General features: G+C 36.3%; 1 protein-coding gene across 4 annotated transcripts; it reads left to right on the top strand.

Moving 5' to 3' along the window:
- The first annotated feature begins 6,048 nt into the window (after positions 1-6,048).
- On the top strand, positions 6,049-13,680 carry LOC132039578 (homogentisate phytyltransferase 1, chloroplastic). 4 transcript variants are annotated; one of them, XM_059430069.1, is made up of 8 exons: positions 6,049-6,197; positions 8,217-8,503; positions 8,927-9,010; positions 9,092-9,166; positions 10,188-10,271; positions 11,096-11,185; positions 13,103-13,204; positions 13,530-13,680. In XM_059430069.1, the coding sequence occupies exons 2-8, from the start codon at positions 8,288-8,290 to the stop codon at positions 13,656-13,658; spliced, it is 780 nt and encodes a 259-aa protein (XP_059286052.1). In that variant the 5' UTR covers positions 6,049-6,197; positions 8,217-8,287; the 3' UTR covers positions 13,659-13,680. The 4 variants fall into 4 exon arrangements, with proteins under 4 accessions (XP_059286052.1, XP_059286051.1, XP_059286049.1 ...); XM_059430068.1 differs by having other exon boundaries at positions 6,064-6,219; XM_059430066.1 differs by lacking the exon at positions 6,049-6,197 and adding an exon at positions 6,226-6,462.
- Positions 13,681-13,722: the final 42 nt, after the last annotated feature.

Below are 13,722 nucleotides of genomic sequence, written 5' to 3'. Positions count from 1 at the left end.
CTAGAATTTTCATCCTTTTAAGGATGACTTAGTTTGGTCATCCTTTTTCATTCTTTTTTTTTCTTCACATGGCCATTATGGCCCCCTTTGGAGCTTCTTGAACACCATGTGAAATTACCATTTTACCCCCAGCCTTCCACATTATTTCCATTGGCCATTTTGCAAGTTTCTCTTTTTACCCTTGGCCTTTCTCAATATTTCCATACCACCAATGTTCATAAATAATATTCCTAACAACTCGTACATTAAAATAATTCTTGAAAATGATCTTGTCCTTAACTTGCCACGACTTTCTCGAATTATCCGAATGTACAAAATGCGGGGTATAACACCAAGAAGGTTCCACGAGGATTGGAAGTCAAACGAATCAACGAGAAGAAGTTTCTCATAACTGGGAGTTATACGGCCATTTATACGGTCCGTATAACTTTTTACGGTCCGTATGCGAGGTTCCGTATAACATGACCCTTACAGAAAGGGTCATTTTCATGGTGGTGTTATACGACCACTTATAAGGTCCGTATAACTTTATACGGTCTGTATAAGGGGGTTCGTATAACTTGACCTATTTCAGAAAGGGACTTTCCCATGGTGGTGTTATACGGTCATGTTTGTTCATTTATTTCATTTTTCATCTTCCACAAGTCTTGAGAGCTCAAAACCCTTCTCCAAGCATATTCCACCCCAATCCAAGAGAAAACAAAGATCAAGAGGCAAGAATCAAGGTACCCATGTGTTAGAAGTCTTGCTAGGGTTAGTAGGCTACAAGAGATTCTTGAGTATTGAAGCTAGGGTCTTCACATAAGTTGATAGCTGCTCCAAAGCTCATTCCCATGTGATAAAAGATTAGTTTTCATGCTTATTTCATGTTATCATGGATGCTTGGTTGTTGAACAACTTGGGTAGAAGAAGAATGTAGAAAATGAGGGCTAAATGTAACTTTTATGATGTTTTTGAGTAGTAAGCTAACTTGGGTCATGATTCCTCGTATAATATGGATATAATCTTGTTATGGAAGGTAGTAATGGTGATGAGGAAGCATTGTATGAAAATGTGCTAAGAATGGATGTGAAGTGTTAGTATAAGTTAAGCATAAGGATGAATTTTGAAGGCTTAATGGAATGTGATTACTTGATTATGATATTGTGAGTATATTATGGATGTTTGGGAGTTGTTTTGTAATATGATGGAAGTTGACGAAATAGGGCAAATGCCCCGCATTTTCATTAGATCATGAATTATTCTAGTTTGAATTTAAGAGTATCATTTAGGCTTAATCATGGTATGAATCCTTCTAATGTAGATTGTACAAGATCCGACGGTGAACGTTAAGTAGTTAAGAAGACAAAGAGGTATGTAAGGCCAACCTTTCTTTCATTAAGGCATAGTTCCTTTGCTATATATCCTTTCATGAGTTCCATGATGTCTTCCAAATGACTCTATCTCTAAGATTACCAAAACTCATGATTCTCGATACTTTCACGATACTATTACCTCCTTTATATGATAGTTGATCCTCTAAGGATAGATGTAACGAAAACAATGATGGTATTCATGTTGATGATACTTATGGACTTTTATGTATACGTGTCTAAGTATGTATGACTATTATGTAACACCGAGCTTATATAGTCGGGTATGGTACTTATCGCGCGCACACCTCTGCAGTTGGGTACGGATAACCCTGAGCCTTGGTAGGGCCAGGTATGTATAATCACCGAGTCATATCATGGTCGGGTATGTGAAACACCGAACCTTTATAGTCGGGTATGGTACAAATACGAATACAAATACAAGTACAAGTTTATATATATATATATATATATATATATATATATATATATATATATATATATATGTATAGACATGAGTAAGCATTAGAAATGGAAGGTCCCTATGAGAGACGAGTAAGTAAATATGATGATGGCCACTAGAGGTACAAAGGGCTCTATTGCCTCCTGATTCTTCTATCTTATGCTATTCCTTATGCTACTTCTTACGCTATTTCTTATGCTCCTATTATGATATTGATTATGCTTTACATACTCAGTACATTATTCGTACTAACGTGCTTTTGTTTGTGGATGCTGCGTCATGCCCGCGGGTGGACAGGGAGACAGGCTTGATCTGTAGATTTCTTGTCCAGGGGCTGCATAGGGGAGCTCCATTTCATCTGGAGCTACAGCTTTTAGGTATTATTCTTTTGTGTACATACATATGCACATGGCGGGGTCCTGTCCTGCCTATATGATGTGATATACTCTTCTTAGAGGCTCATAGACAGTTGTGTATGGATAGATGTCTTGCAGCCCTGTCGGCTCATATTTTGTATATCATTTTGATAGCCTCGTCGGGTTGTGTATGTGGATATGGGCATTGTTGTCGATGATGATATAAATGTGTTGTTGCCCAACGAGATTAATATTGTTGATGTATAGGAATTATGAATAAGCTATGTGGTCCACCTAGATGTGAATGTGAATGTACGATAAGAGGTGCCCGGGTGGGTTAGCACCGGGTGGCCGTCATGGCCCTCTGGTTGGGTCGTGACACATGTTCTTCCTCCATGAATTAGCAACTTAGCTAAATAAAATCAACTATTTTGAAGAACTTGAACTTTTTTCCTTTAATTTTAATTTTATAACTTCAACATATTATTCAATGACATAATATTTAATTATGTGATTTTTTACAATTCCAAAACTAGTAAATAAATAAATAAATAAAAATCAGTTTTGACAGTAGGTAACCATACTTTTTTACACCTCGAAAAATTAGGGTTGAGGTGAATGTAAATTTTGAGTCCTAAATATTTAATTACCACCATAAATTAAAATAAATGAATTTAACCAAGAAGATCTTGTATAAGAAAGAATTAGGTGAGACACGATCATATCACATGTTTCTAGCAAAAACATGATAAATTAATCTCACTACACATCTTACCTTCCTAACTAAATTTAGGTGTTGAACTTCAAAGGTTCAAATGATATCCTATCATGTTGAGATGAACAATCAAGTCGCTCCATTAGGCTCACCATTCACTATTTGAGCTTGCATGTTCTTCCTTTAGTGAATTAGCAAATAGGATCTAACTATTTTCAAGAACTAAAAAATTTTCCTTTAATTTTAATTTTATAACTAAAATATACTCCCTCCATCCAAATTTAAGCATCTTAGTTTGACTAGGCACGGAATTTAGAAAATAAGAGAGACTTTGAAATCTTGTGATCCTAAATTAAAGATGTGTGTAATGTACTAAAATGTCATTTGAATCGTGTGGTTATAAACTTTCTATGTAGGATGATTGAATTGTCAACTTACTAAATATAGAAATTTTCACGACCCAAATATCCCAATGTGCTGTGAGGGCACCTATCCAAACCCGTAGGCGAACCCAACTAAAAGCTAAAGTCTTACAACATAAGTTAAAAGTGCGTAATTTGAAGGAAACATATTAATAAGTCTAAGTGGTACATCTCCCCAAAACCTGAAAGTCATGAGTACAAAAACTACTAAATCCGGAATACAGTCTGAAATAATACAAATACTGTCTGAAAGGTAAAGACAGAAAAGTAACATAGAAATAGAGTCCGGTGCTATAGAACAGCCATCAGCTCACCCTAAACTTCAAGTAATGCCTCAACGGTTGGCCAGAACTCGTCTACTACTCAAACTCGGAACAGAATATGCACACGAAAGGTGCAGCAAGTGTAGAGTATGTACGGGGAAACAGGTGTACTCAACAACATCATTGATCGGCCCTAACTGAAGCAATGACGAGATACTTACCTCCACACTTTGTTAGTAACCAGTTATACAGTTATAACCACTTAAGTAATTAAGAGTAGAAAGTTCATAATTCATATAAGCCATAGGAGCTTGGTTATTTCCAATAATTCACATAAGAGTCACATAATGATAATGCAATAAAGTAAGAATGGTATGCAATGCAAATGTAATGCAATGCAATACAATGGCCAATATGCATCAGTATACACATGCTTCTGCAGTAGGTTTCATGTGACCCATGGGGGATTCATGAGGTCCATATACTTAACCGGAATTCGAGATCTCCCAGATCACATCGGGCATCCAACCGATAAGCTACCATGTCATCATCACTCCAACCAGTACCATATCCAATTCCACAACGGACCATCCCTCATGATTCATCAGTAACATGTCAATGATATCATATAATGTATGAAATTGATATGCGTACAACATGCAATTGCATAATATTAAGTAGATGCCAAAGGTAGTTTCTTTTTCATGATTTAGATGAAATGTGGAGTTATGAATGCACAATGAATCAATATCACAAATAGTAACAAACATGGCTATCATAAGCCCATTTTATCAACAACCATACCAAACAAGTAGATTTAACCCTACCAATTATTGCCCATAAGTTTAGCATTCTTTACTTCACAAGATTATTCCATCTTCATTGATTTACCCATAACATGGCACCAATACGCATACAAGTGCTCATCACCTTATGAGTACAGGACCCCAATTCTCCATTACGCCCCTTAATTACATTAGCCAACACAAACACTTCATAAAGAGTCTAGTAAGGACTTGTCTTAATTCCGAAGTCAGAAGAGTCAATCCTCGACCTTTCCCTTCTTTTAAGCTTCTGAAAGAGCCCAATTTGTTCAAATATAGTATCTATGTAAGAAAATGAATTCGTAGACACTAATATTGTTATATTAATGTTTCGGGTCCAAAAAGTCAACCCGAAATCCAATCCCAAGCCCTGAAGGTCAAAACTGTAATATCAACATAAATTCAGCTTATCCACAGTCTAAAAAGTAAGAATCTCAAAAATCATTGAAATCCGATCATAATTTGACCTCCATTTTGATAATTTACAAGAAACTCATTTCCATGGAAAATCCAACTTTCTAAGTTCAAAGCATGGAAGAATCACTAAATAACGGATGGAATCATACGGAAATACTTAGTTTAAGATTAGAATCTTACCCCCAAGTCGAATTTTGAAGAATGCCAGTGAAATCACCCAAATTCGAGCTTCCTAACTACTAAAATTGATTTATGAACAATGAGGTTCAAAATGGGATTTAAGTTCTGCCCATGTCCAAAATGTTCTTTGCGATCGCGAGACCCTGCTCATGAACGCCACCCAACCGGCCCTACCCATCGAGAATGCGACGTGGCCATTTTGATCACAATGTGCCAGCGTGACCTGGCCAAGACCCTACCACTTCTATACAAAAGCGAGCTAAGTGGGTGCAATTGCGACTCCTCGTGACCCAAGCCTTCGTGAACGCGGTCCCTCCATTGCCATCGCGATGAAGAAAACCAGAAAATCTGGTTTCTCCTATTTTTTGATCCAACATCCGGAACCCCCGGGACATAAAACAAATATACATTTCAGTCTTAAAACATGCTACGAACCTGCTCACGTACTCGAAACACCCAAAAGAGGTTGTCTTGACCCGATGTTGACCGAGGTCAACTCCAAATCCTCAAATTAGCTAGTTTCTCAACTAATGACCCAAATCACACCCGAACACCTCGGGACCCGAACCGACGACCCGACTAAATCATAAACCAAGTTCCGAACCTAATGGAATCGGCGAAAATTCAATACGAACCCATTTACCCCCGATGTTGACTTTGATCAAACTTTTTTTTGTTTTTTTTAACTTAGAAACTTCTAATTTCACTACATTCGATCCAAAACCCACCTGTTTGCCTTCACCCATCCCACGAGTCATAAATACCAAGAAGAATTCGAAAGGATATTTTGATAAAAACAAATCTAAAAATCTCTAAGACCAAACGAAAGCTTAAGAAGAGACACTCTTTTCGTAAAAAAAAAAAAAAGGCCAAGACACTTAAATTGGGATGGAGGGAGTATTATTTAATGAAATAATATTTAATTATGTGATTTTTACAATTCCAAAAACTATTAAATAAATAAAAATCAGTTTTTACAGTAGGTAACCATACTTTTTTACATACACGACAAGATATTCTTCTTTTAAATGTGACAAAATTGAGATGAAGAAATTAGGGTTGAGGTTAATGCAATTTTGAGTCCTAAAATTTTACTTACCACCATAAATAAATTACATACACGACTAGATTTTCTTCTTTTAAATGTGACAAAATTGAGATGAAGAAATACCAGCATCACATGTTGTGAAGCTTATATTAAGCAGGTAGGCCACCTGGTACAATTAGGTATGTATTAGACTTAGCACACAACACATGCATTGACCTCACTAAAAGAGGAAGTGGTAGTTTCTACTTTCTAGTACAAATTAATCTGGTTTTAGTTTAGCTATTTATAGTTAGGATTTAGTAGTGGAAAGTAGAGTGGATTCTCTGTGCTGATTGAGAAATCAAGAATGGAATCTTTACTTATTGGGTCTTTTCAAAGATCATCATTTCCAGTTGTAGCTGAGTTTTCTCCACTCAAAACCAGTATGTAAACATTTTTTTTTTTTGGGTCTATAACTAATTTGTTTAAATATGTCTTCATTCTCATTTCTTGAACTTTTTTGAGTATTTCAGCTTTGCATGATGTAGTTTTCTTGTTAATTGGAAAATATGTTCAATCTTGAGTTCATTTTTCTAGGTGCTGGTGTCTAGCTCTTGAAGTTCTTAGTTCCACATTGGGGTGTTCAAAAATCTTATGCTGTTTAGTTTTCTCTTGATGGTTTTGTGGGGTTGATTTGTATTTTGCTTGAAGCATGTAAAACTTGAATCTTTTTTTCCAGGGTCAACAGCTAATTAATTTTGTGTATGTATCCATTGTCATTTCTATTTAGGACCTGCTCTTTGTGGCTTCTTAAATGGCAGGATTTTTTTAGTGTTGCAGCTTTGGATGGTATGATTTTCTTGTAATGTTTTTAAATTAGATATATTTTCAAGCCCTCGGGCTTTGGTCTAGTGGTAAGAGTGCAAAGCTTGATGTGATTAGGCGCTCGTCATGGGTTTGAAGTTTGAACCCTGCCGCAAAGGCGCAAACACAAGCCTGGTAGTTAAGTGGAGAAGGCCGACGGGTAGAGGGGCGGACCCATTATCCACCAAGTTTTGAGCCGTGCACCATTGGTTCTAGGGGATTCTTGGTATAAAAAACAAAAATGATTAGATGCATGTTCAATCTTGATTTCATTTCAGTGTGCCAGAGTCATAGCTCCGGAAGTTCTTAGTTTCACAGTTAAATGTTAAGGGGTCGTTTGGTAGGGTGTATAAGAATAGCACTAAAAAGGGCGTATTAGTAATGCTGGCATTATTTTTATCCTTGTTTGCTTTATTGTATTAAATAACATGCATTGTATAATTTCTAAATAGTACTGAATAGGGTGTATTAAAAAAGGGATACTACTGTTATTGTTAATGCCATGTTTTACTATGTATAAGCATAGTACTGAATAGGGTGTATAACTAATACAGTTATACATAGGTTGAAAACACTACCAAACAAGGATTAAATAATACCAAAGCTAATACCAATATTATTTTCTGTAATACCTCCTACCAAATGACCCCTAACAGTTCTATCCTGTTTTGTTGTCTTGGTGAATCCCTGTGATCCAAAACGTGTAGTTTTCTGGTGGTACAGTAATCCCTTATGTCCCACTGTGAAAGTTCTGTCTCTTTGCTTATCAAAGTCCTGCCTTTTCTGTTGTTTGCCTATTTTCACAAGTAGAGAATGTGCAAAAGCTTTTTCAATGTGAAAGCTTTCTGCTGCTGAACTTAGCTGTGTGTTCATTATTAAATTTCGATTTTCTGACTTAGTTCCTGCTTTGAGAACATTTTTAATCATCATCTGTCAACTCCCTCTGGCTGGGTAATATGTGGTGAATACTAGAAAATTTTGTTTTCATGATCATGTTTTGGTGCTGGTTGAAATTCAAGAGATGGTGTTTCATATCTTGAAATTATGGAGACCAAAACAGTGGTGGGGAGTGGTAGCAGAAGCTCCAGCAGAAATGTTGACATATAGTTTTGCTTTTTTGACGGGACCAGCAGAAAAATGATACTGCAAAAAGGACCTGTGCTTTTAGATGATGCAATGTGCTTTTGTATATTAAATTTCCAGTGTTTAATGTTTACTTACCAACAAAGGTAGAACCTGTGAAGTAGGAAACTGCTGTAATAAATATGCGGTACCAAGAGGAGATTTAGATTGGATTTTGTTCACTGAATTATATTTCTCTCTGACATTATAGGTTCACATGCAATAGTACGAGCTTTGAAGTGTAAAGCATGGAAGAGACCAGAAAAGCACTATTCCACTTCTATGAAGCTGCAAAGGCAGTATATGACGCAAGATCATGTTAGAGGCAGTGATGGAAGCATTATTGCCGCTCATGAAAAACTTAAAGAGAGGTTTTTGGTGCACGCATCATCGGAACACCCTCTTGAATCTCAACCTTCCAAGAGTCCTTGGAACTCAGTGCATGATGCCGTAGATGCTTTCTACAGGTTCTCGCGGCCCCATACCATAATAGGAACAGTTAGGTCCACAACTCCTATATTGAGCACCATAACATGCACATGTCTTAGTTGTTTCCATGTTATATGATGTTGCTATCTCAATGTGTGGAACCTACCATTCCTTTTTGTTTATTTATGTCATTATAATTCTTGTCAAATTTGTTTGTGGATATTGTAATGCCTTACCAAGAAATGAGTATATTATTATTGCATCTTTGACTTTGACTACGTTGAATTTCATTAGATATAGCTAGAGCAATATCTTTTTTGATCCAGAAGGTGTCAAAAGATGTTAATTTCATAGAATCAGCCTGACGGATAATGTTTGGAAATTTCATGTGTAATTACGTGAACATGCATGCTAACAAATATATTTTGTTTTTGAATTTTTATACATTGAAAGTATAAGAACAGTGAACTTACATTACTTTTCTCTGAGCAGGCATTGAGCATAATTTCAGTTTCCCTCCTTGCAATTGAGAAGTTCTCTGATTTTTCTCCATTATTTTTCACTGGGACGTTAGAGGTAGGTAAAGGTCATTTTCAGATCCAACGCAAGATGTGATCTGGGATGACAAGAATTTTGATTGTCTCTATATTGTTGCAGGCCATTGTTGCTGCCCTATTCATGAACATTTACATAGTTGGTTTAAACCAACTGTCTGATATTGAAATAGACAAGGTACTTTTCTATTTCGTTTCCATGAATCTGATTTCTGAATGCAGAACTATGCAGGCTTCACTCTACCTACGTGAAGGCCTAGTCAAGGACGCATATTTCATGTTTTTGTTCTGTCATTTTATCTTTGGGGCTACGGTGGGAGCAGACATGGGTAGATAAGGCTGTCTGCAAAGGATACGGTTCCACTAACTGTCTTCTGCTCAGGCTAGGTGGGTGTGTCTTGTGTTTGAGTGTATTTGCAAGATAGAAAAAGGGGAAGAGGGGGGGGGGGGGGGGGCGCTATCTGCAAGCTGCACCCACTCTGTACACGGTAATTGTAAATCCTGGATTCATCTTTGGGAGATCGGGGATACATTAGAAGCCATTTGGAACTTATTGAATACTGCTCTTTTACGCAATGTTTATGAAGATATTTGAGTATCTAGCTTGTCAACCAGTACATTTACACTCAATATGTCTATAATTTATGCAACTGAAGCTGAAGGATTATCTACTTTATACAAACGCCATTGACCTCTAATGGGGTGGATGGGGTTGGTTTTAGTCTTTTGGTTATTTGCTTCTTGTGCCCAGGGGTAAGCAACTCATCTTTCGATTCCCCAGCAGCCTATAATCCCTAGGTGGCAGATTTAAGAGGAAGTTGGGTGGTGAAGTAACTTATGTAGGGAAACGACTAAGGCCTACCTCTCTATCACCTGTATCTCAAAATTGTCTCCCCTACTGTATTCATCATCAATCCTTAGTTTTGGAAAATAAGTGAGTCAAAATTATCTGATAGAAGCCTTACAGCAATTCTTCCCTTAATCACTAGGCAATTGGCCAATTCATTGTAATCCTGATGTACTATAAAATATTTGCTGATCCTGTCTGGGAAACGTAACTGTTGCAATTAATGTTCTTCTCTGAAAGAAAAGGTTCTTGGGAGTATATTTTGTTTTTCTTACTTTGTTGATAAATTATTTTTATTTTTCAGCAGTTTTTTCTACTTTGGCATGTGAAGTTATGAGATGTTTCTTTTCAGGTAAACAAGCCATATCTTCCATTGGCATCAGGGGAATACTCTACACAAACCGGAGTGATTATAGTGTCGTCTTTTGCCATCTTGGTAATGGAAAAAATCTTCCCTTAAGCACTAAAATTTTTGTCTCAAGCTGAGTATGCATTCTGGATCTGATATTGCAGTTGTTCATATATTTGGTCACCGTTTATCTTCAGGATCCCCCAGCCTAATCTTCATGGATTTAGAAGAAAAGTTAGAAGGTAGTGACGATTTAGGGGTAGTGAATATTGTAATCCCTATTGCCCCTCAGAATCGTTGGGGTCTGGGTACAGGATTTTCTGTTAAAGCAGAGTCTGACTTTAAATATCCTGCCTGATATAATGCTCATTGCTCAAGAGTTTGTTTTGGACATGTAAGCTTCAGGTTGGTTCTGTTGGTTATTTCAGGTTGGTTCTTTTGGTTATACTTTTTGCTGCTGGGGAGAACAATATGTTTATGCGCTTTACTCTTTAGAATACTTAAAAGCAGCATCCTCCATATGAAGGTTCTGAGAAGTTAAGGTGCAGAGTACTCTTGTGACTAATTGTAAATCTAAGCAATAAAGTTTGTGAGCCTAAAGGGAGAATGGTTCTGAATATGAAGCATGAAGCTCATTCAAGTATCCTGTAGTCCGACTAGGAGACTTGGTATCATCCTTAGTCAATGAGACCAAAATATTGGTTGCTCAATTCTTGGGACTTGAGTGGTTATCCTTCAATGACTAATTTTTTGTTGACTGTTACTGCTCTACATTCATTGTATGTTAATCGAAAGAATCATGGCATAGCATGTGAACTTCCATTTTCCGTTTTCAAAAATATTAAAATTCCATCATAGATATTCATTTACTCATTTCCTGACTACAGAAATAACTCTTCTCCTCCTTTCAGAGTTTTTGGCTAGGATGGATCGTTGGTTCCTGGCCTTTATTTTGGGCTCTTTCCATCAGTTTTGTACTGGGAACTTCCTATTCATTAAATGTGAGTTGTTGAGTTGTTCTCGTTTTCGACACTAATTGTTGGTTACCAAAATTAATAGTTTATTATTCTCTCAAAATAGAAAAAACACCGCTGTTCTTTACAGAGTAGCTTGACATCATAAAGTCCTTTTGTTATCTAAAAGGAAACGTGTATAGTGTTGCAGTGGTTCTTTTTCTTTTTCCTTGACTGATCATTATAGCAGGTAAGTTAAGAATAGAAAAAACTTGCAATCATAATTATAAACAGTTCAGAGTCAGTTTGTGGAGATAAAAGGCACTAGAATATTCCATCTTGACATCGAAAGTTCGTTTGCACAGTGGCAAGGATTAATTATGCTTCAGATCATGGTTGACATCTGGTTGTAAACTAGATGATTGTATTAAAATATACATAATATGCATAGCTGGGTATAAACCCATATTACTATATGGTTCTGTTGTATTACCCCACTAATGGGGGACAAATAATACCGCAGGAGTGATGGTATCGTTAACCTCCTTTTCTGCACAGTAGCTATTATCTTATTGACCGAACATAGTTAGTTGATCATTTTCTGAAAGCTTAAAAGAACACAACAAGTTATTTGGCTTCAAATTTATCTGCTGAAGAATCATTAACAGTTAAAGAACTTTATCAGTTATACAAGTCTGAATTTGAAGACCAAATTACTACTACAAAATGAAACTTCTAGGGCAATCAAATTGACGCTTCAAAAATGTCAAAGGAAGACAAGTCAACCACATAACTAAAGGACTATAGCAGTTCACCTTAGGAACACGTAGAAAATGGATTTTGCCATTGATGTCAGAACCCCAGTTTACCTCTCATAGGAACACAAGCTCTCGGAACCATTGGAAGCTAATCAAATTCAAAGGGGAGAGCCATTAATCATCAGTTCGGTTCGGTGACCTATATGAGAAAATGATTACTATGTTCTGCCCCTGGTTCTGTAGGAAACAGCTGATCTGTATTATCTTTTTTGTAGTTTAGTTCCTTAATCAGAGAGTTGTATCTCTCTAGTTCGGGTTATCTCTCCTGTCTGCTTTGCGGGCAATTTCCCTTGTCATAAATTTAAAAAAAAAAAAAAAAGTGACTGGGTCATCGGCCTATCTTATTTTTTTCCATGGTCTGTCTTTACCAGTTGAAAGAATATCTCCAACTTAATACTTCCTTTATCCCATTTTATATAACAGTACTTGACTGGACAGGGAGTTTAAACGTTAATTTAACTTGTCTATAATATCAAAAGTAGTGGAAGTAACTGTTAAAGTAGTTGTTGAGAAGTTAGTCTGATACAGAAAACATCACATTAAAGTTTAAAATTTGACTAGTTTAAGTAATCTAAATTATTGTAAAGTTGTTAAAGAAGTGGAGTGGTGTCAAACCTTTTGGGACATCTCAAAATGGAAAGAATGTTATATAATTTTGGATGAAGAAGGTAAAAGTTACAACTTTATTTCTCATGCAACAATTTTATAAAATTAACATAGATTCTTCTGTGGTTCTACCTCCATTTACGTTCAAAACTCAAAAGAGTGTTAGAGAATTCCTCCTGCAAATCCACTCTCGCCCTGATAGTTGTGATTTGTACTATCATCTCAGATCTCTGTTTTTTGTCACTTGTTTCATTAGTTGTGGCTGTGTTGTTACAATTTGATAAAAAAGGAAGAATAAATAATGCCATAAATAACTACATTTTCTGGCTTACTGGAAATCATATTACTGCAATTTTAATTGCGTTGCAGTGAAAATTCATCTCCACATGTAATTGTAATTGCTTTCAAGAGTGCACGACAGTAAGTGGTAGGAATAAATGTGACATGTCAGAAATGAAGCTAGAGAGAGGGTAAGCAATGTGTATGATATGGCAGGAAAGGTTTCTAATTGGTGCTTTCCAAAATGTTTCTACATTTTCAGCTACCACTTTTGAGATGGAAGAGATTTGCTGTGGTTGCTGCATTGTGCATCTTTGCTGTACGGGCGGTGATAGTTCAGATAGCCTTTTATTTGCATATTCAGGTCTTTGCTATTTCTGCAATTTATGCTTATCTTTTCGTTTTGTCCACAGAGAATGTATAGAGTTGAAGTATTTACTGTGCCATATGGAGTCCTAAATATCAAATACTATGAATGTCAGACCAAGTATGATGTAGTTGATAAGGACCAAAAAATTTGCATCTGTTATTGTGATGTTTAGACTTCATTTATGAAAAAAAGGGGGGAAACGAAAAATTGTTGTGATTTGCCAGTTCATGTGGAAATATGTATGGAGTCGTAGACTTCCTGGATCATCTTTATTTCTGCTGCTCCTCTCATTTCCTGACGAAAGTATTTCAATTTTCAGACTTATGTATACAGAAGACCAGCTGTCCTTTCAAGACCTTTGATATTTGCAACAGCATTTATGAGTTTTTTCTCAGTTGTTATAGCATTATTCAAGGTAAATCTTGGCTTTCTAAACCTGATTACATAAAAGATCATTTTTTGTTTTAGTTCTTATGAGAAAGGAGACTTATTTTGTGAAAGAAGAAATTACC

Source organism: Lycium ferocissimum, chromosome 12, assembly GCF_029784015.1.
Source record: "Lycium ferocissimum isolate CSIRO_LF1 chromosome 12, AGI_CSIRO_Lferr_CH_V1, whole genome shotgun sequence".
Taxonomy (NCBI): Eukaryota; Viridiplantae; Streptophyta; class Magnoliopsida; order Solanales; family Solanaceae; genus Lycium; species Lycium ferocissimum.
This window is presented reverse-complemented; position numbering and strand designations above follow the sequence as displayed.

Coding starts and splice junctions, on each gene's coding strand:
- LOC132039578 (XM_059430066.1), top strand. CDS start 6,387: ATGGAATCTTTACTTATTGGGTCTTTTCAAAGATCATCATTTCCAGTT. Junction 6,463..8,216: donor GTTTTCTCCACTCAAAACCA/GTATGTAAACAT, acceptor CTGACATTATAG/GTTCACATGCAATAGTACGA. Junction 8,504..8,926: donor CCCATACCATAATAGGAACA/GTTAGGTCCACA, acceptor TTCTCTGAGCAG/GCATTGAGCATAATTTCAGT.